Below are 20,318 nucleotides of genomic sequence, written 5' to 3' on the forward strand. Positions count from 1 at the left end.
GTCATGAGCTTTGTAATGTTTTGAACAACCAATAAAAAATAAATAAATAAATAAATAAAAATAAAGAGGAAAAGTTTTTTCACTTCAGTGAACTTCAGTTTGTCAGTTTTTGCTATGATAAGAGAATTTTGTCTGAAACCAAAAGATTTTTTTCCTTTGTCTTATTCCTGAAGTTTTATAGATATAGTTTTTATATTTATATATCTAACCTGTTTTGAGATAATTGCCTACAGTGTAAAGTAAGAATCTAAGTGAACATTTTGGCTTTTAGATGTCTAATAGTCCAAATACTGTTTGTTGAGATGCCTGCTCTTTTCCCATTGAACTGCCTTGACACTTTAATAGAAAATAAATCAATTGAATGAACATAAATAGATGATTCCTGGAGTCCATTCTTCTCATTGATGTGCATGTTCAGTCTTGAGCCAGTGGTACCACAGTGTCTGGACACTAGAGTTTTGAGATTAAATGATGTAAGTTCTCCAACTTTTTTCTCTTTCAAAATTATTTTGGCTATTTTCAGTTTTTTACATTTCCATACAAATTTTAGAAGCAGCTTGTCAGTTTCTACCCAGAAAGTTCTGCCAGGATTTTGATAAGGCCAATGGTGAATCTAGATCAATTTGGGACTTGACTGTCATGTTAATAGCAGCAAATGTTCAATATAATGTCTCTCTGTTTAGATGGCCTGTGATTTCCCTCAAAATGTTTTATGGTTTCAATGTACAGGTTTTGTGTTTTTGATTTGTAAATATTTTATTCATTTTATGTTTTTGCAAATAGAATGGCTTAATTTCGTTTTCAGATGATTATATAGAAATACTGTTGGCTTTTGCATGTAGAACCTACTATCATCCTCAACATTGCTAATCTCATTAGTGCTTATGATTTTTAATAGCTCATTTAGGATTTTTACATATGAGGCCATTTTATTTGTGAAGGTCAAGAGTTTTCCTTCCTCCTCCCGAGTCTGGATGCCTTTTCTCTTATTGCCTGGTGGCACTGTTGGGAACCCCCAGGCAAAGTGGATGGCAGTGCTGGGGCAGCGTGCTTGCCTATTCCTCATCTTGGGGGAGCCCTCAGTCTCCCGCCATTGCATGTGGTGTCGGCTGGAGGTTTTTGATGGGCGCCTCTTTGTCTCAATGATTTTTCTAGATTTGAAGTCCAACTGACCTCGGTATGGTCACCTTGCTTCTGTCCCAGGTACTGTTTAATAGTATTGTAGCTCATCCAGCCTCTTTAAACCTATTTGGGTCTTTGAATTCAAGTATTTCTCTATATATCTTACATTATGTGGTTGGATGTTGTTTTATCTCATATATAATTTTTGTCTTTGAATAAAGTATTTGGTCATGCATATTTATTTATATATTTATTTTTGATTTTTGCTCTTTTTTTTTCTTTTTTTTTATTGGTTGTTCAAAACATTGCAAAGCTCATGACATATCATCCTTCATACATTTGATTCAAGTGGGTTATGAACTCCCATTTTTACCCCAAATACAAGTTGCATAATCACATCGGTTACACATCCACATTTTTACATGATGCCATATTAGTGACTGTTGTATTCTGCTACCTTTCCTATCCCCTATGGTCATGCATATTTAATGTAGCTGTTGATGTGACTGAATTTATATTTACACTTTTTCTCTTTGTTTCTATATATGTCATATCTTTTTGGATTCTTCAGGCCTCACCTACTATCATCTATTGAGTTAGAAAATGCTTTTTAGTATATGCCACTTTTATTCCTACACTTTTCTTTTCTTGCAATCCTGGGGATTGAACCCAGTGGTGCTCTACCACTGAGATACACCCTCAGTCCCTTTTGTTTTTATTTTGAGAAAGGGTCTTGTTAAGTTGCTAAGGTTGGCCTCAAACTCAAAATCCTCCTGCCTCAACCTCCTAAATATATGGGATTGCAGGCATGCACCTCGGCTACAATATATGTACACCTTAAATCATCACAGTCTACTTCAGGTCAAGAGTAACCTGATTCAGTAAGATACCTCAACTTTATTTCAGTATAGCTCCATTTACTCCCTTCTTCTGTGTGCTGTTAATGTCTTTATTTTATAAACACAACAGTACAGTACACTATATTTTTCTTTGTGTAATCTTTTTTTTATAGAAAGTTTTAAAAGATTAAAAAATCATATCATATAGTCTTCTATGTTTATCTGCATCATTGACATTTTGGCTGCTCTCATTAATTTACTCCGGTGGAGTCATGTTACCATCTAGTTTTCCCTGTGGTCTGAAGGACTCTTAGAACTTTGATTTAGCCAGGTGTTTAAACTATGAATTCTCACTTGTGTGTGTGTGTGGAGGGAGGGGAGCTGCTTTCATTTTCCTATTTTCATTTCTTTTTTTTTCTTTTTGTCCTTGTGGTGCTGCTGGGCAAGAACTCCCTGCTGAGCTGCACCCCACACCTGGAATCTGTCTCTGAAGCCTGGTTTTGCTGGATGCATAATTCTCAGTCCCCAGGGTTCTTCCTTTTAGCACTCTTGAGTGTTCCCTTCCTGGGTCTGGTGACTAGGCACTGTTTTCTCATTATTGTCCCTGGTGTGTAACTGATTGCTTTGGAGTCGTTGCTTTCAGGATTTTGTTTTGCCTTTATTTTTTAGGAATTTATTATTATGTGTCTCTGTTCATTTTCCTTCCATCTCTTTTCTGTAGAATGGATCAAAGCCGCTATTGAGCCTGTTTAGGGAATTTTTCATTTTAGTTGTGATGCCTTTCAACTTCATTTAGTGACTTTTTATACTTTCTGTTGATCTATTAAGAATCCCTATTTATCATTGTTATCTTTATTTTCTTTAAGTCTTCAAAGATAGTTTCCATTAATTCTTTGATCATGCTTATAATTAATTACATCTTTGAAGTACAACACTTGGGCCTCTTTGGAGTGAGTTTACATGGATCACTTTTTCTGAGCAGGATCGTACTCCCTTGTTTCTTTGCACATCTCATGACAGATATAATACAAAATGGAAATACACATAGTACATTTTAAAATGGAAGAATGCTGATAACATGCAGAAAACAAGTTTAACTTTTCCATAGTGGTGGTATTAGTATTGTTAATCTGAAACTATTTTGTATATGTGGAATAAAGCAGTTGAATAGTTATGGGATGTCTAATCCTATCATTCTCTATCCTTGAGAACTGGGATTCTTAGTATAGGAGAAAGACAAACAAGTTTAAAATAGAAGTAACCAAGGAAACCCTGGAATCCTGAATTTGAATGATTGCATTGGAAATGTTAGTATGAAATCATGAGGTATTTGTGGGAGGGTGTGACTGTGACTGACCCATTAACAATGACCATTCTTATGGCCAAGATTGTGATCTTCAAGTATCATATTCTAATAAAGGAAGCCTTACTCCAGTCCTGTGGCAGGGATGTATACAGTGAGCCTGGGATATCTTTACATGCGTGCATCCAGATAGCAAGGAAACTATCAGAGGTCATGGTAAAGGGACTCAGGTCAAATATGGAGTAGTTTGAACTTCAAGAAGGATAAAAGTTAGCTGGGTATGGTGGCACAAGACTAATCCTAGCTACTGATGCTGAGGCAGGAGGATCACAAGTTTGAGGCCAGCCTGGGCAGCTTAACAAAAATAAAAAGGCTGGGAGTTAGTGCCATAGTGAAGTGCCACTCTCTAGTTCCACAAAAAAAAAAAAAAAAAAAACAAAGAAAGAAAAAGAAAAAAAAAATAAAAGAGAAAAGAATGAAAGAAAGATAAAAATTGCAATGGAGTTATCAAATACATTTAAATTCATGAATTCTAATTCAGTATCTTGAAAACCAAATAAATCAACGGAAAGAATCAAACATTTTACTGTGTGCACTGAGCTATTTACTAGAAAGCCAAATAGTTGAAGGAATACATCTGCTTATGAAGTTATTCCAGGTAAGAAATGAAAATGCAGTGGAGAATTAGCATCTCACCATTTTGTAACTGCCAGTGGATTGGTGCATCTACATTGTGCATGTCAAGGGCTGCTACCATTAGAACAAGAGCATGAGCATGCCACACCCACGTCCTGCCAAAGAGATGGAACCTGAATCCATCAAGCCTCAGGAATGACAGAGAAGAGAGGAATATACTGAACTGAACCAGGAGTGTGCAGTTTTCTAGCCTGTTGGAGACTATAGGCCGAGCAGCTTAGATGATGTAAGGACAAGAGAGAGGCAGAGGGGAACATATAAAATAAGAGAGGTTTTTAAGGGATCATCAAACACATCAAAGTGGGCAAACCTAACCTATGATGGAAGGAAGAATACTTGAGTGGCTGAAGCACTAAGAAATGTAGTGAAGCAGTTATAAAAGTCTAGATAGTCGTCACTTTCAGGTGGAGAGGCCTGTTCACTTTTTTTTTTTTTTTTTAACTTGGAAGGTGATTACAAGGGTAATAATTCCCTAAGTGATGTGTTTGTTTTATGAGGCTTTCTGTGTCAATAAAAAGATTAAAAAAGAATTGAGTATTGCCTGTATTTCTACCTCTAGTAATGGGCTTTATGTGCTAGATTTTAATATCCTTGAGCCTGGGCAAGTACACAAGTCTTTTTAAAAGAAACATGGTTTACTTGCACAAAACTGATCAGTTTTGAGAGATCGTTAATGCCCTTGAAGTGGTTTTTGTGGGTGTGAAACAAATGGTGAGAATATGAATTGGTCCCTCTTATTATAGTATTGAAATTAAGTCTACTTAATTTATCAAGTCATGTTCATGCCCTCATTTTATATACTTGTATCTATCAATAAACATTGTGATACTTGAAAAAAAAAAAGAATTGAGGGGCCAATAAAAGATAGAACAGTGTCCAGCTTAAGGCAGGTGTGGAGTCCCTGGGGCCATATTCAAGTCCCGCTCAGGCACTAATGGCAGAGCTAGGAGGCTGGCCTCTCCCTTCCCGCCAGACTCATTTCTCAGGTCTTAAGGACAGTGAATCCCTACCTGCCGCAGCAGGTTGGCAGGAATTTTCTAGAAGAGTGGTTGGGGCATGTGGTGAGTTGGCTGAGGGCTAACAGTTACTGAGCAGCCACTGTTGCCTCTTGGTGGCCTGTGGGCAGGGGCAAAGCTGGATGCTTATGTAACAGCACATGGGGACCTGTTCTCCCTCCTGGAGGATCCAAAATCCTAGTGAATGGCGGCTCTTCCGGGGCTTGAAAACAGCTTGTTCCCTTGAGCAAGGGGTGTGCCCTGGGATTGCATCTGCCCTGCTCTGTCCTGCACTCACTGAAGACTTTTTCTTTAGATCAGTACTGTTTTTTGTTACTGTGACTAAAAGACCAGTCCAGAATAATTTTAGGGGAGGAAAAGTTTATCTGGGGGCTCTTGGTTTCAGAGGGGTCTCAGTCCACAGACAGCAGGCTCCATTCCTCAGGGCCTGAGGTGACGCAGAACATCTTGGTGGAGGAGTGTGGTGGAGGGAAGCAGCACACTTGATGATCAGAAAGCAGAGAGAGAGAGAGAGAGACTCCATTTGCCAGATACAAATATATACCCCAAAGCCACGCCCCCAACGCCCACTTCCTCCAGCCACACCCCACCTGCCTCCAGTTACCACTCAGTTAATTCATCAGGGAATAATTCACTGATTGGGTTAAGACTCTCACAACCCAATCATTTCCCCTCTGAACCCTCTAACATTGTCTCACATGTGAGCTTTTGAGGGACACCTCACATTCAGACCATAACAGGCACAAAGAAGCCTGAGCTCACTGTTTGAATGGGGTGGTCATGAATCTGACCGGGAAGAGCTGGGCAAACGAGGCATTGTATGCTAAAAGAGCTTCCTGCTATGTTGTCACCCTCTTATCAGTGCCAGCCTCACCATCTGACACCATCTTTCCTGAGTTCTGCTTCTGTTGTAAAGCTCAGGCCTTGCAAAGAGGTCCTCTGCTCCCCTTTGGCCACCCACCCCTGGACTCCCTTTCTGTGGACCGGCTGTGTCCAGGCACAGAAATGGCCGTGGCTGTGCAGCCCTGAGCTGTTCCTTGTTGCTCTCGAGCCTCTGTGGGACACTTGATTTTGGATCGTGGAGCTAGCCATGTTTTCTAGCTTGTTTTCAGGCTTCTGCACAACAGGGATTATCTTCAGCTCACTGGCACTGTACTGGGTTCAAATCCCAACTCTCCTGTTTATGGACTGAATACCTGTGGGCATATGGCCCAGTCTTTCCAAGTGTCTGTTTCCTCCTGTGTAAAACTCAAATGAGAAGAAAATATTGACATAGTATAGAATAGAAGCCATTTGTGATTTCAAAGTGTTCTCTGTGAAAGCAGAGATTTTCCAGTGTACCAGTGATTGCTTTGGCTTTTACCCAGTGAATGTTTACATGGGCAGTGAAGGGCCGGACAGCACGTGGTGGGAAGCAGCGAATGGCTGGACCAGGTGGGATTGACGTGTTTTGAGCAGCAGGCCAGGAGCGCTCCAGGAGCCAGCCCACTCAGGCACCGGAGGAGGCGTCCCATTTCCCAGCTGAGGAGAAGGCCGTTGCAGCTGACTGAGTGGTCCCATCCTGCCCAGGGTGTCTGCCTGGCCATGTTTCCAGATGTCTCACATTCCATTCTCTTCTCGTGATCACCCTTAATCTCTGCCCCTTTCTTCTTCTCTATCTCCAAATTATTAGCCTTTCTCAGGCCTAGCAAGTGTGGTGGGGCTCACAGGAATGTGTGAGAGTCCCTTAGGGCACCGTGCTGCCTCAGACCAGAGGAGAACATTGGAGGTTATTACTGAACACTTTAATGGCAAAGATTTTCCCTCCCCTGCTGGATTTCAAATGGGAAACTGGACAGGCCTGGCTGAGCCCATCATCCAGAGTTGCTGCCTTGCTTGACCTCTGACACCTTTCTCTTCACCCTCCTCTGCTACCTGCTCCCCTCGATGTCCTTTTTGCCTTTCTCATCTGCACAGCCCAGGGGACAACTGGTTGAGCAGGATAGACCACATTCCTTTCTCTGTGTGATTTGCTGCTGGGGATGGATGAGCATTTGAAGTCACCTTGCTAGAAGAATCCTTCTACCCTGGACTGACAGTCTCCTAAGCTGTCATTGCCTTTGAGGATGAGCAGTACATTGGCCTGGTGATGTCGTTGTCCTGTGTCTGTGGGAGCCCCACCTCATGCAGCAGGCCTCTGGGGCTCCTGCCTCCTCCTGTCCTCCAGCTCAGGCTGGGCCGCAGGTTCTGCCCACAGATGGAGTAAGTTGTGCTGCGCTCAGCTCTTCTCTTTTCAGCTGTGTGCCACAAGCTCATGAAGCTTCAAGGGGTTGCCACCCAGGTTCCCGTTGCATAGTTTGCTCTGGCCCTCCTTGATGACCTCAGAACACATCCAGATGTCATCTGTGCACAGTGAGGACTCACTTGCCAAACACCCTTGGTTTCCTCTACTGCAGAATCGCAGTCGTCCATGGCCTTTGGTGGAGGAGACACTGTATCCATCTCACTGCATCTCAGGAGGGGTCACCATCATCTCACCGGACAAAGACATTTGTACTGTCCTCATCTGACATCAGTTGTTGCATTTTGTCATTGTGAGCCAAACCTGTGAATTAGATAGGAGAGTTCCTGGGATGTGGTCGGCTTTCAACAAAGAGTTAAGTGAATGAGTGAATCAGACTGCAGAATACCATTCTTTTTTGGTGGTGGTGTGGGGTACCGGGGATTGAACTCAGGGGCACTCAACCATTGAGCCACATCCCCAACCCTATTTTGTATTTTAATTTAGAGACAGGGTCTCATCTGAGTTGCTTAGCATCTCACTTTTGCTGAGGCTGGTTTTGAACTCGTGATCCTCCTGCCTCAGGATTATAGCTGGGATTACAGGATGCTGTGATTATAGGCATGTGCCACCATGCCTGGCTGGAATATCATTTCTTTCTTCAAAATTAAATGACTCTAAAGAAGTCAAGGAGGTTTTTATGTGCTATAAATTGGCTGAAAGGTAAACTCAGGTTTATATTTATTTATATATATCTTTATTTATTTGTCTTTATGTGGCAAGCACTCTACCACTGAGCCATAACCCCAGACCAACTCAGGTTTGTTTTTAAAGTGCTGTAAATTGTCTGGAAAGTAAATTCCAGAATTCTAAAAGTTTTATGAGCAGTGGCAGATTTTGAGGATCACAGGAGTAACAACAGTAAATGCTGAAAAACACTTTCTACACATATTAACTTGTTTAATGCTTACAACAAATCAGCAAAGTGGGTATGGTTGTTCTTTCCACTTTATAGATAATTTACTCCACTTTTTCATGAGGAAGACTCAGTTGCTGAAGTAGTCAGGCACTAGCCCAGAGCCGACGATTAATAAATGATGTGGCCCGGATTTTGAACCCTTGCGGTCTAGCCTCATGGCCCCTGTACCCATCAATTTTGTTTCTCAGAGTTTAAGTTCACAGACAAGTGTGTGGCTGCCCAGGTGAACACCTTGAAGGACGGTGTGATATGATAGAGACATTCTGTTTGGTTTGCTTAAGGTATTGTTAGATGGAGGAATCCGAGTGTGTGGTGGACGCTGTGGGGCTTCTGGAGGAGGCTGAACCTCATCAGGACATGGGTCGGTGGGCTGTGTGCTGCTGGCCTTCCTGGCGCCCTCTTTCCGGGTGCCCTCTTTTTTGGCACCCTCATTTCCTGTGGTAGTCGTTCTCCCCTGCCCCCCATGGAATGAAGGTCATTATCTTTTGCTGATTGACAAAGGTTGGAAAGGAAGACGGACCTGAGATGGGACCAGTCTTCCCATATTTTGCGTTTGACCTCAGAGTCAGAGTTGTGAGGGGAGAGCAGGGAGCAGCCCGAGTTGCTCTCTTCTTTCTGGCTCTGGTAGCCACTTGCCCACCTTTCAATGACAGCCTCCTGCATCCCACAGTGGAGCAACAGCTTTTGTGTCCCTGCTCTGGCCCATCCAGTATGAGGTCCTAGGGCCGCTTTGCCTTGTTGGGTTCTCTGTCTCTGGTGCCTGAGAGGCTACCTAATAATGTGGCACCACCCAGCCTGCTGCTTGCTATCCAGCTGCTGACCACATGTATAATTTAACTCCACTTTTGTCCCGAGGAAGCCTTAGTTGCTGAAGTAGTCCAAAAAATATTGTTAAGCCTAGTACTACCCTCATTAGTTTTGCAATGAGACATCCGGAAGCTTCGCTTCTTGTTCACATCCCAGTGTGGATGGTTGTCACACCCTCCATCACTGCATCAAGGCTGCAGCTGGCTTGCTCTGTTGATCAGAGTCCTTTGCTAACGAGGCCAAGGTTGTGGGTTTGATCCCTGGCCCCTGACAGCAGCAAGCCATCTGTCTTCACAAATACACGTCACTGGATACCAGGCAAAGAGCCCGTACAGAGGGGGAAGCTGGAATCCATTCTGGGAAAAGGCTCCCTGACAGACAGAGGCGTGGCCTTCTGGACTGTGAAGGGTGTCGTGTCTTCTTTCTCTCTCCAGCTCTGGAGATCTGGTTTTGATTTCAAACTTATTCAAAATAGATGGTACTAAGGGCTACATAAATGAAGGAGAAGCAATTCTCAAGCTTGTAAATAAGAGCAACTGACCTAGACATACGTGGTCTATTCCAATTTCTCTAGTGTTGTGAGTGTTGACGGTGTCCACAGCAGTGATAGGGTGTGTCTTGTGATGTAGGGAAGAAGAAATCTGCTTTAGTTGTCCCCTAGTAGTCACTAAAACTCTCCGCATGCAGCAAGGAGGCTGGGAAAGAGATTTTGAAATACAAGCTGTGTTTGCTTTTTTCTTTCTTCTGGGCCAACCTGGCTTATTAATGTCACTGGATACCTGACTGGCTCTGTGAGGTAGTTGGGACCAGGAGAGGTGGGTTCAAAGAGGGTCTTGGCTCTCAAGACAGCTTGGTGGATGGACATAAATGTCAGTGAAAATTCAGTGTGGTCATTGCTGGTGAGGCTCATGCTGGGCAGCAGCCAGGAGTTGGTGTCTGTCTCTTCCTGAGGCAGCCCTGGGTTTTGAAGGATGACTCAGAGTTCCTGGAACCCTGCAGGTAGAGAGAGGAGCATGAGGAGGCACAAGGGTTGGGGGAAGGGTTCCTGAAATGCCTTGGGTGGATGGGGGTAAAAAAAACCCTTGAAATCTTCATTATCCATTATCTGCACAGCTCTCTGGTTATTAGGCCCTCCTGCCCAGGTGTGTCATTTGATGCAAAAGGAGGGCCCTGCTCAGCCCCCAGACTACCAGGAACACCACTGAGGGCACTGGAGGCACTTTATAGATAGGAGGACCATTGCTGTGCTACCTGTCAGTCCTGCCAGTGAGAAAGAGGGGACAAGGACAGATAGAAGATGCACCCCCGTGGTCAGATAGCTCTGACTCGTCCTTCAGCAGGTACTTACTGAGCCGCTCTGTCTGCCTTGGGGTATGGTAATGAGCAAAACAGAGATGTGTTATGGAGACACTTCCATTCCACTGGGGGTGCAACCTTTTTGGCTCTCTGAGCAGGAATGGAACCCTGTGCACCCGTGTGTCCTCAGAGACCCGCCTGGAACCTGATAGGAAACATTGCTCAATCACTGTTGAAATAACCTACTGCTTAAGCAATTCAGAAGTGCCAGGTGGTAAGAAAGAACCTGGAAAAAGCCAAACAGTTTCTTTGCTCTGAGAGATCTATTGTGTTGACTTGTTCTGTAATTGATTTTTAGTTATAAAATTTTCAGCCAGGGGAGGAATTGAATTTACTCTGGCAGAGCTACCTTTTCCATATCACCCAGGGATTCTATGTCTGTTAAGAAAAGTCTTTTATTCACAGCACAACTTTGAGTTTGCATGAAAATGGCAGGTATTGTTGAATTTAAGTGTATTGCTGGCCTGGGTCAAACATTGAAGTCAGCAGATAATTTAGAGGGAACTGCTAAAGGGAATGGTTGTCTTTTCTCACCCTAGTCTCAAGAAACAAAGGAGAAAACAAAAGAAAAATGTGTTCATCTTGGCTTTGAACAAGCTGAAGAGTCCTCAAGGCCCCAGTTTCTCCTGGCCTTGGTTTTCCATTGCAGTTTTGATGTTGGAGCTCTGGCTTCCTCCTGAATACCTTTCTCCCACAATTTGATAGTGCAGAGGACAGGAGATAATATTAAAGAGCTGAGACTATTCAGAGTCATAAAACACAACAGGGCAAAACTGGGTGCAGCTACCAGCTTGCAGTAAGAATGTGAACTTTGGAATCCAACCTTGGAAAATGCTGCTGCAGGGCCTGGCATAGGACTGAAGCCTATTGCAAGCATGGAGGGTCAAGAGGGAGGGTCATATGCTGCAGAGTCAGTACCCTTCCAGGGTGTCCTGATGGCCTATGAGGGCCAGCACTGACCCTCAGGAAGTCATGCTTTTGGCGTGATCTGTGGGCCAGCAAGAAAACCCTGGAAGGAGGAGATTCAGAAGGAAGATGAAGCCAGAAAAAGGAGGGGAGAAGAAAAAATGAAGTTATGTCAAGGGTGAAACAAGAGGTGTCCCCAGGGAAAGTGGTAGATTTTCTATCCCAAGGGAAAACAAGGGTTTGACCAGGAACAAGGCCGAGGGACACTGTGCTCTCTCTACAGGCTGGGCCCAGTGCTGATGTTGGTGATGTCTTTGGAGTGGAAACTGGGCGAGCCCGCCCGTCTGGCTGAACCACAGCAGGCACTCAAGGGACTTGCAGCCCCTCCCTCCTTGGTATTAGCCAAGGTGTTTGGAACTGTCCACCTGGAGGGAAGCATACCCAGCTCAGGAACCTTGCCAGAGCAAAGTGCAGACAATGAGCCCTGAGCTCTGACAGCATGCCCAAGTGCCTGCCTGCTGCTGGAATGCTGGCAAGCACATTCCTTCTGAGAATAGTTCACCACAGTGAATTCTGACCTCATTGCACCACCCCGGTCAAGGGTGTCGAAATGGAATAAATGTTCTCATGTCGAGGGTCTGTGGAAACCCTCAAAACCAGGGGAATTCCTTGGCTCCCCATCTTCATTTCAGAGTGGAAAGTTCAAGCGATAGTTCATTCTAGATGTTTAATGGATCTCAGCATTTAAGGACAAATTAATAGGTTAGAGATGTGGAGTCAATCATGTGGATTTGATTTCCCTTAAATTGGGTGATTTTGTAGGATTTAGAATGTAATTATTGCAGGCTCATTTCTTTCTTTTTTTCTTTGTTTCTATCATGATTATCTAACTTAAATTTTTTAAAAATTTTCTATTCCCAATGGCAACAGAAATGATTGAGTAACCTTATATGATTTTTAAAAAATATTTGAAGGGATCGGGCATGTAGCTTAGTGGCAGAGTGCTTGCCTAGCATGTGTGAGGCCCTGGGTTCAATCCCCAGCACTGACGGGGATGGGAGACTATTAAAATGTTTAAATGGTATGTAAGGATTTGCTGAGAATTTTATGCTTTTATGCCACATATTTGTGGCCTTTTCTAATATATAAGGTGTTCCATTTTCTTCCTGCAGCCCTGCCTCTCCCCAGGTGGTGGTCATCCTCAGGGTTGTCCTCCTAGGGTGCCACATCATTTGAATGGGCCACAGCCTCAGGCCTTCTCCACTTTCTGGGGCTTGTTTGTTGTAGCAGGACATCCCAGCTTGGGGAAGAATTTGATTCTGAATCCTAAATTCTCTCTAGGAATAAGCTGGAAAGAGTTTGAGAAAAGATTGCATTTGCTTCAAGGCTTCCTTAAGAATCCGCACCCAGTTGTTGGCTTTGCATCATCCTAGGCAGCACCTGCAGGTGTGGAGCCTTCCTTGGTTCGTCCACCAGAGGGCCTCCGTCCTGCATGGGAAAAACCATCCTGAGCTTTAAAGGGGGTTGAATTTCTCTGTTCATCATTTATCTCCCTTAGGCTGCCCAGGGGATTACTGTCAGGCACCCGTTTCAATGGATTGTCTTTCGAATTTTGAGCCAGTACCTAGGAGTATCTAGTGAGCTGTTGTCACTGGTATTCATAGAATTCATTATATATATATATATATATATATATATATATATATATATATATATATATATATATATATAAATTTGCACACTAGTGGATCAGAATAAAGACCTGGGCGCTCTGGTTCACACTTGCTCTGTCCTGAAGAGTCACATTTCTGGCATTGAGCTTAAGTTTCTTTTACCAGGAAGGTAACAGAGTATGGTGGAAGCTCCCAGCATGCTCTCTCACCAGCCGCTGAACCTGAGCATCCCCTTTCTCTTCTGTGCAAGTTAGACTGCGTTGGGTCGTTTAGAGCTAGAAGATTCTGTGCTCCTGTAGCTGTACAAATGGCTTATTCTGCAGGGAGGGCATAGGAGACGTTCCGAATGGCCAAGTCCATGAGCAGCCTTCCCTGTGTTCTAGTGTCCAGCTTATCTCCTGTTCATTCAAGGCCTAATTTCCACCCTGCTAATGCAGTGCTTTACCAGGGTCTTTAGTGATGCTGCCCCAGGCACATCCTACCTTTCAAAGCGCTGCTCCTTCTATACAGTGTGATCCGTGGTTCTGGAATGAAGTTAGATTTCCAGAGCCTCACCCGTCCTCCTTAGCTATGGCTCTTTCCTCCCCGCTGTGTTACTTAAGAGAACCAAGCTCAAGTCCAAAGCAAATGTACGTTGTTGACTGTGAACACAGATCCCATAAAAACAAATGAAGGGGAAAGCAGAGTAGATTGTGCGTCCCAGGGCCTGTTGCCTAATTTTTATTCATGTCCCTGTTAGATTTCCTTATTGCTGCTTAGAGTCCTAAGCACAGCCTTTTCTTTTTATGCCACCATAAAGCTTCTGATCGGATATCATCTGATATGCGTGGGTGAGAGGACTCTGGGAGTGTTTATGTACCTATGCCAGTAAGCCATTATCTTCAAGTTCTGGGCTGTTCTTGTGAATGAGAACCCTGGGAAGTCATGTAGGTATAAGATATGAATTAATAACCCTCATGAGTGCTTGTAACTTACAGACCACATTTTGATTTAATACCTCTGCATGATTTAAAATGTCATCTGAGAAGAGAGCCAAATACTTAGGCATCTGCCACAGCCAGCAGAGGCTGGCTGACAGGTCTGCACCGGCTGACCCGTTCTCTGACTCTTTGGAAAGATGAGATATGTTCTAATGAGCAGGTTATAAATATCACCGAGTTATGTCATAGGAGTGGCGGCACTCAATGTAAAGGGAGCAGCTGGGAAGTGTTCCCAGCTACACAGACCAGGCTCAGCTTGCAGGGAGGACAAGTGGGGCCTGGACTTACCGACCAGGATGTTACTAAAGAATGATTTGTCTCTGAATGAAATGTGTCACCAAATGCATCTGTGAGGGCGTAGGGGGGCAGTGAGACGAGACATGTCTAATGGCAGGAAGGTGCAGTCGACACACACTCGTTCTCAGAAGCAGCCTTCGACCCTTGGCATCTTTTTGTCGGTGGATTGGGCAAGTGGGTTTGATGGGTTTTCTAGGCAGTTACTATGTTCTGGAAAGTCAGCATGGTTGCTTGGGGGAGCCCCCCAATTTTCATCTCTTTGCCCACATTGCACACAGCAGCTTGCTGGTGCTCCTACCCCTGGGCCCAGCGTTGCCACCTGCCCTTCCAATGGAAGTACAGAGTTCAGCACCACTCTGTCAAAGCCACTGGAAATTTGAAGATAGACCCTTATAAGATATCTTGCTGTGTTTTGTTTGTTTGCTTTTGTTGGCCTCAGAACTGATTTTCAGATTTTTCTTGAGGAAATTTGATTGGGGTTAGGAAGCACAAAAGACCATCAATCTCAGGTCAGACTTTTCAGAGTTGGCCAACGATGAATAGACACATGCAGAATAATTGTTTCCTTAAAATCTAGCCAACAGCTTTCATGTAGACAAAATGCATCAAAATATGTATATAAAATATTTAATACTAAGCCATGCCAGATGGAAATCCTGTCAAATTCTGTGTGCATGCAGGAACTTGACAAGAGGAGTCGGGAGATTTAGAGAGCTTCTCAGAGCGGTGGAAACGAGAACAACACAAAACCTGCGAATGGTAAGTGTGACTAATGACTTGGCTGGGGACAGTCACTAGGGCCCTCGTCTCACAGATATGTTCACTTTTACACATTGTTACATATCATGTATATGTATATACATATATATAGCAATTCACTTATTTAAAGTATACATTTTGATGGTTTTTAGTGTATTCACAGACTTGTTCAACTGTCACTAATATTTAATTTCAAATTGCTCCCAAAGGAAACTTATGCTTGGCTGGATGTGGTGGTACACACAGTAGTTGTAGCTAGTCAGATGAGAAGGCTCACAAGTTCTAGGCCAGCCTGGGAAACTTAGCAAGACCCTATCTCAAAATCAAATGTGGAAGGGGCTGGGGATGTAGCTCAGTGGCAGAGCACCCCTGAGTCTAATTCCCGGTACCAAAGAGAAAAAAAACGAAAAAGAAAAGAAGGAAGCATATACTCATTAGAACTCAGTTCCTACTCTCCCCTTCCATGAGACTTGACAACTGTTTATTTACTTTCCATTTCTATGAATTGGCCTACTTTGGACATTTCATACAATTGGAATTATATAATATTTGGTCTTTTGTGATTGGCTCCCTTTATTTAGCATAATATGTTCAGAGTTCTTCCATGTTGCAGCTTTTATTAGTATTTCTTGTTATTGCTATGTAATATTCTGTGGTATGGACTGACCACGTTTTATGTACCCAGGCATCAGTTGGTAGACATTGTGAATAATGCTACTGTGAATGTTTATGTCCATGTTTTCGAGGGGACATGTGTGCCCTCTTTCCTTGGGCATATGCCCGGAAGCATTACTGGGTCACGTGGTAACTGGGTGTGCGACTGTTAAGGGTCCCCCAGACTGTTTCCCACTATTTTACATTTCTGCCAGCAGTTATGAGGGTTCCAGTTTCTGCACGTCCTCCCCTTCCCTTGTTACTGTCTTTTCAGTTGTGGCCATCTTAGTGAGTGTGTGGTGCTCTCTCCCTGGGGTTTTGACTTATGTGTCCCTGATGGCCACTGATGTGGAGCATCTTTCTTGTGCCTGCTGGCAGTCCTCTCCAGTTGTAAGAGCTGCATCCTGTGAAGCATGGGACGCAGGCCTCCTGGAGGCTATTGTGGGGTGGGGTTGGCTGTACGCTTATGATTCCACCAAACCCAGACAGAACCATGCAATTTGGATCCCAAGGGTTGCTTAGCTAATTATGTTGACCACAAAACTTAGAAGAGAAATATAAAAGGTATTTAAATATCTGCAGCTTGGCTTGATCAGCAGCTTGACTTTCCTGTTGACTTGAATTCTGTGTTTCCTCCTGAGGAGGTTCATTAATTATGCCTCTGTGGCTTGCCCCATGGAGCTATAGTTCTTGAGTGTCTGAGCAAAGTCCTGGTGCTCACTAGAAGCTAAGTGAATGCCACATGTTACAATTAATGTAGCAGTTTCTTTTGTCTTTTGTCATCATGTTATTGTCCTATGAATTCATTAAATGTTGTGGGGAGTGTTCAGTTGGGCAAGGCTGAGAGAGTCATGTCACAGGAAATAAAGCTTTATTCAGGCCCGCCGGGGTTTTAGGATGTGGACATACTGGTGGGGTCAGGTGGCTAAGCTGGAGGCTTTAATCAGGGGGTTGAGATAAGATGAGCAACCTTGCATGCATGTGTGTGCGTGCGCGCACACACACACACACATATCACATCCCCCTCCCAAGAACTCACTTGGTCTTTGGGATTTATATATCAGTGTACTTGATATATGCCTTAAATTCAGATGAAGAAGTTTGAGATCTGGGTTTCTTTAAAGCAAAAGAAGCAGCAAGAACATGAATAAAAATTTTTTCCAGATTATATTTTTTCTCAAATCGACCTTCTCCCAGCACTCCACAAAACTCTTCAGCCCATCAGTATGAAAATCTTCTTCCAAAATCTCAAAGCACAATGAAAGTAACTGATTAAAATGGCAAGTGTTTTCATAATTACTTTAAAAGCACGTTGAAAAATCCAGTCTTTCAAAATTGCTTAAATATGGAGCATTTGTTCATATTGTTGACTTTCAAATATATATAATTTATGGAATGAGCTGTTTTTCTCCATTTAAAAGTGCAAGTATCCTGAATTCTCTGTGGGAACCTGTCTGCTGTTCAGTGAATTAGAGAATATATTCTACTACTAAGATTTATGATTTTCAAATCAAAGTATTTTCACTTTTAAAAATCCTGTGAAGGGTGGGGATGTGGCTCAGGAATAGAGTACTTGCCTGACATGTGTGAGACCTGATTTGACCCCCAGCACCACAGAAACTGAACAAAAATTCTGTAAGCTCGGGTCCTGAGTAGACATGGTCGGAGCGTGGTGGTGAGGGGTCCTTTCCATTTTTGTTTTTCTGAGAAGGCAAGGAAGAGACCCTGAAGAGCTTGTGGTGGCCTAGGCTGCCTCTGGACATTGCAGCTTCTAGCTAGCTGTGCTGGCATGAGGGGAGGTGCTTCTCCTTCGTGTCACGCTGAAGTGCCTGTGCACATTTGGTCTCAGTTGAAGATCTTCACATGACCTAAGTTTAAAACTTTTTTCAGTTCCGTGAGTGCTTGACCAAAGTCGTGCATCAGGATTATTGGGGAAACTTTGGGTTTTTCTTGCTTGTTTGTTTTGCAGTGCGGGGTATGGAACCCAGGACCTCACACATGGTAGGCAAGGCGCTTTACCACCAAGCCACAACCCCAGCCCTACTGAGGAACTTCGAACAAGTACATGTCCCCAAACCATGACCACAGAAATTCCAGAGGACTGAGTCTAGGGCAGAGCCTGAGAATCTGTGTTATCTGAAGTTTCCACAAGCAGGCCTCACTCACCCTAGTAGAGAAGCACCTCAGGCCTTGTTTACACTGAACATCAGAAAACTTCTCCAGCTAGTGCTATTCATAAGACAGGTTCTATCAGCCTTAACTAATAACTCTTTCGATTCTTTTTAGATTATCTGGCTGCAAATTTATGATATTCTTATGAGATGGAAAAGTTGTTTTGTAAACTCAATTTGGTGTGAGACCATGACAAAGAGGGATTTAAGATTACATTTACAGCAACTCTACGCCTAGGTATATATGCCCAAGAATTGAAAACAGGCACAAACTGGACAAGAACGTTCATATTGACACTATTCTAACAGCCCAAAGGTGGAAACCTGTCTATCAGCTAGAGAATGGATACGCCAGATGTGCTACAGGTAGACAATGGAGTGCCACTCAGCCACGGAGAGGGCTGAAGTGCTGGTCCACACACAGCTGAGATGAGTCTTAAAAACATTACACTGCGTGAAGGAAGCTGGTCACAGAAAGATCCATGTTGTGCAGTTCCACTGCCGTGCAACAGTCTAAGTAGGCCAGTCCTTGGAAACAGAGAGCGTATCAGTTGTCCCCATGGCCTAGGAGGAAGAGAGGGTGAGGAATGATTGCTTAAATGGTGTAAGGTTTCCCTTGGGGGTGATGAAAATGTTCTGGAACTAGATAGCGGTGGTGGTTGCACAATATTGTGAATGTACTAAGTGCTGTTGGGTTGGACACTTCAAGATGGCCTCAGCGTGGACCAGCACCCCCCTTCCAAAGTTAAATGTTTAGAATCCCAATTTAGCGAATGAAGTTTTCATTTTTAAATTTTTAACATTTATTTCTTAGTGATAATGAATGGAGGTATTTCTGTCGGTAGAATTTTCCAGCAAAAGTCATTAGATTATATGACTGCAATGAGATCAAAATGAAACTATAATGGAAGGTTTTAAAAAACAGCTCAGGAGCTGTTTAGTTCCTGAAAATTGTGTTCTTATGAGGTCTTTACAGATGGCTCAGTTGGGGATGATCAGAGTGCATTTAATTTCACATTTTTATAGCCATTTAAAGGCAGTGGGTTTTACTTGGGAATAATCAAGAAAATTTGCCTTTACCCAGTGGTTATCAGAAACCACTAAGCTAGCGATTTGGCTGTACTTAAGTTTCCTTGGGGAATTTTTAGAGATTTCACATGGATGAGAGCCTAGCAAAGTTCTCTTCCAGAACATATTTCTTTAAAAAGGCTCATTTTCAGGGAAGATCAGCTTCTTTGTCTGTATCTTCCAAAGAATATTGAAACCAAGCAGAGAACCCTGCTGGCTAAAGTTTTGCTGTACCATCTCTGGCTGCTTATGGGTGGCCTGGACTACCCTGGGATGCGGTGCTTCTGTTTTCAAAAGGATTTTTTAAAAACATCTTTGTCATTTGGAAGATTATGAGCTAAATGAACTGATCTACATCAGTCAACAAAGTACTTCTAGGTACACACCACCTGGCACCTTCCCATCAACCACCGTGGTCCTATTCTAGGCAGTGGGGTTCCAGAGGGTCTGGAAGCTGTCAACCTGCACCAGCTTAGGAAGGCAACATCCGGATGCCCCTGGGTTTTAACAGTAGAGAGAGATGCCGTCCAGCTTTGAAGAAGGTCTTTCTTGATAGAAGCCACACAGCCCTCACTTTTCTTCTCTACAGCACAGGCTAGTGGGAGCTCTGGGCCATGAGGCCCAGGACGCACTGAGAAGAGGACTCCCGGGTGCTGGGTCCTGGGGTGGGGCTGCACAAGGCTGGCCCTCACCCTTATGAGAAGCAAGGCACTCTGGAATCACACAGCGCACGTCCCATGGTCAACAAGAGATGTTTTTCAGGGACAGCATCATCTAAAATGGGTCTGACTTTTTGCCAGCTGGAGCTTTGAGGGCATCTGCTGGAAGGGGGTGAAAATCCCTGCAGTTCACCTGTTATTTACAGGAGCTCTTGGGAAAGGGCGTCGCTGAAAGCTGGGTTGTTTCAGATATAGAATGTGCTTAGTGTTCCAGGGTGTGACATACCAGGGTGGCCGCGCAAGTGCATGAGCCATCTTCAAAAAGTTTTCAAATATCATAATGTGTCATGTTTTCTTTTCTTTTTGCCATAAACTGATATCATTTTCATCATGGAAGTAAAAAATCTTTAGTTATGAGTCTTGGAATAGTGCCTAGCACAAAGTGGTGCCTGATGAATATTCAGTGAGAGAACAGACTCATGGCTGCCTCTTCCCTCCTTGTGTTCCCAGACCATAGCCAGGCAGCTGGCTGAGATCTTGTTGCGGGGTATGTGTGAGCAGAGCTACTGGAACCCCCTGGAGGACCCTCCGTGCCAGTCACCCCTGGACGATCCTCTCCGGAAAGGAGCAAACACCAAGACCTACACCCTCACTCGCCGGGCTCGTGTCTACTCAGGAGAGAAGTACGCAAGCCTATGTCCTCCGCTAGGGGCTGGGGCAAAGGAGATGGGCAGTCCAAGGGCTAGTGGAAGTCCAAGGGCAAGCTGTTGTCC

At 43.8% G+C, this 20,318-nt stretch overlaps 1 protein-coding gene across 6 annotated transcripts in view; it reads left to right on the top strand.

Annotated features, from left to right (window-relative positions):
• Positions 1-20,318, top strand: part of Ttc7b (tetratricopeptide repeat domain 7B) — a 235,446-nt gene that overhangs the window by 92,686 nt on the left and 122,442 nt on the right. For all 6 annotated transcript variants that reach the window (XM_071607605.1, XM_071607604.1, XM_071607606.1 and 3 more), the window contains 2 exons: positions 14,915-14,993; positions 20,056-20,228. In XM_071607605.1, the coding sequence (XP_071463706.1) occupies positions 14,915-14,993; positions 20,056-20,228 (252 nt within the window). The remainder of the gene's footprint in view (positions 1-14,914; positions 14,994-20,055; positions 20,229-20,318) is intronic.

Source organism: Marmota flaviventris, chromosome 2 (assembly GCF_047511675.1).
Source record: "Marmota flaviventris isolate mMarFla1 chromosome 2, mMarFla1.hap1, whole genome shotgun sequence".
Lineage (NCBI taxonomy): Eukaryota > Metazoa > Chordata > Mammalia > Rodentia > Sciuridae > Marmota > Marmota flaviventris.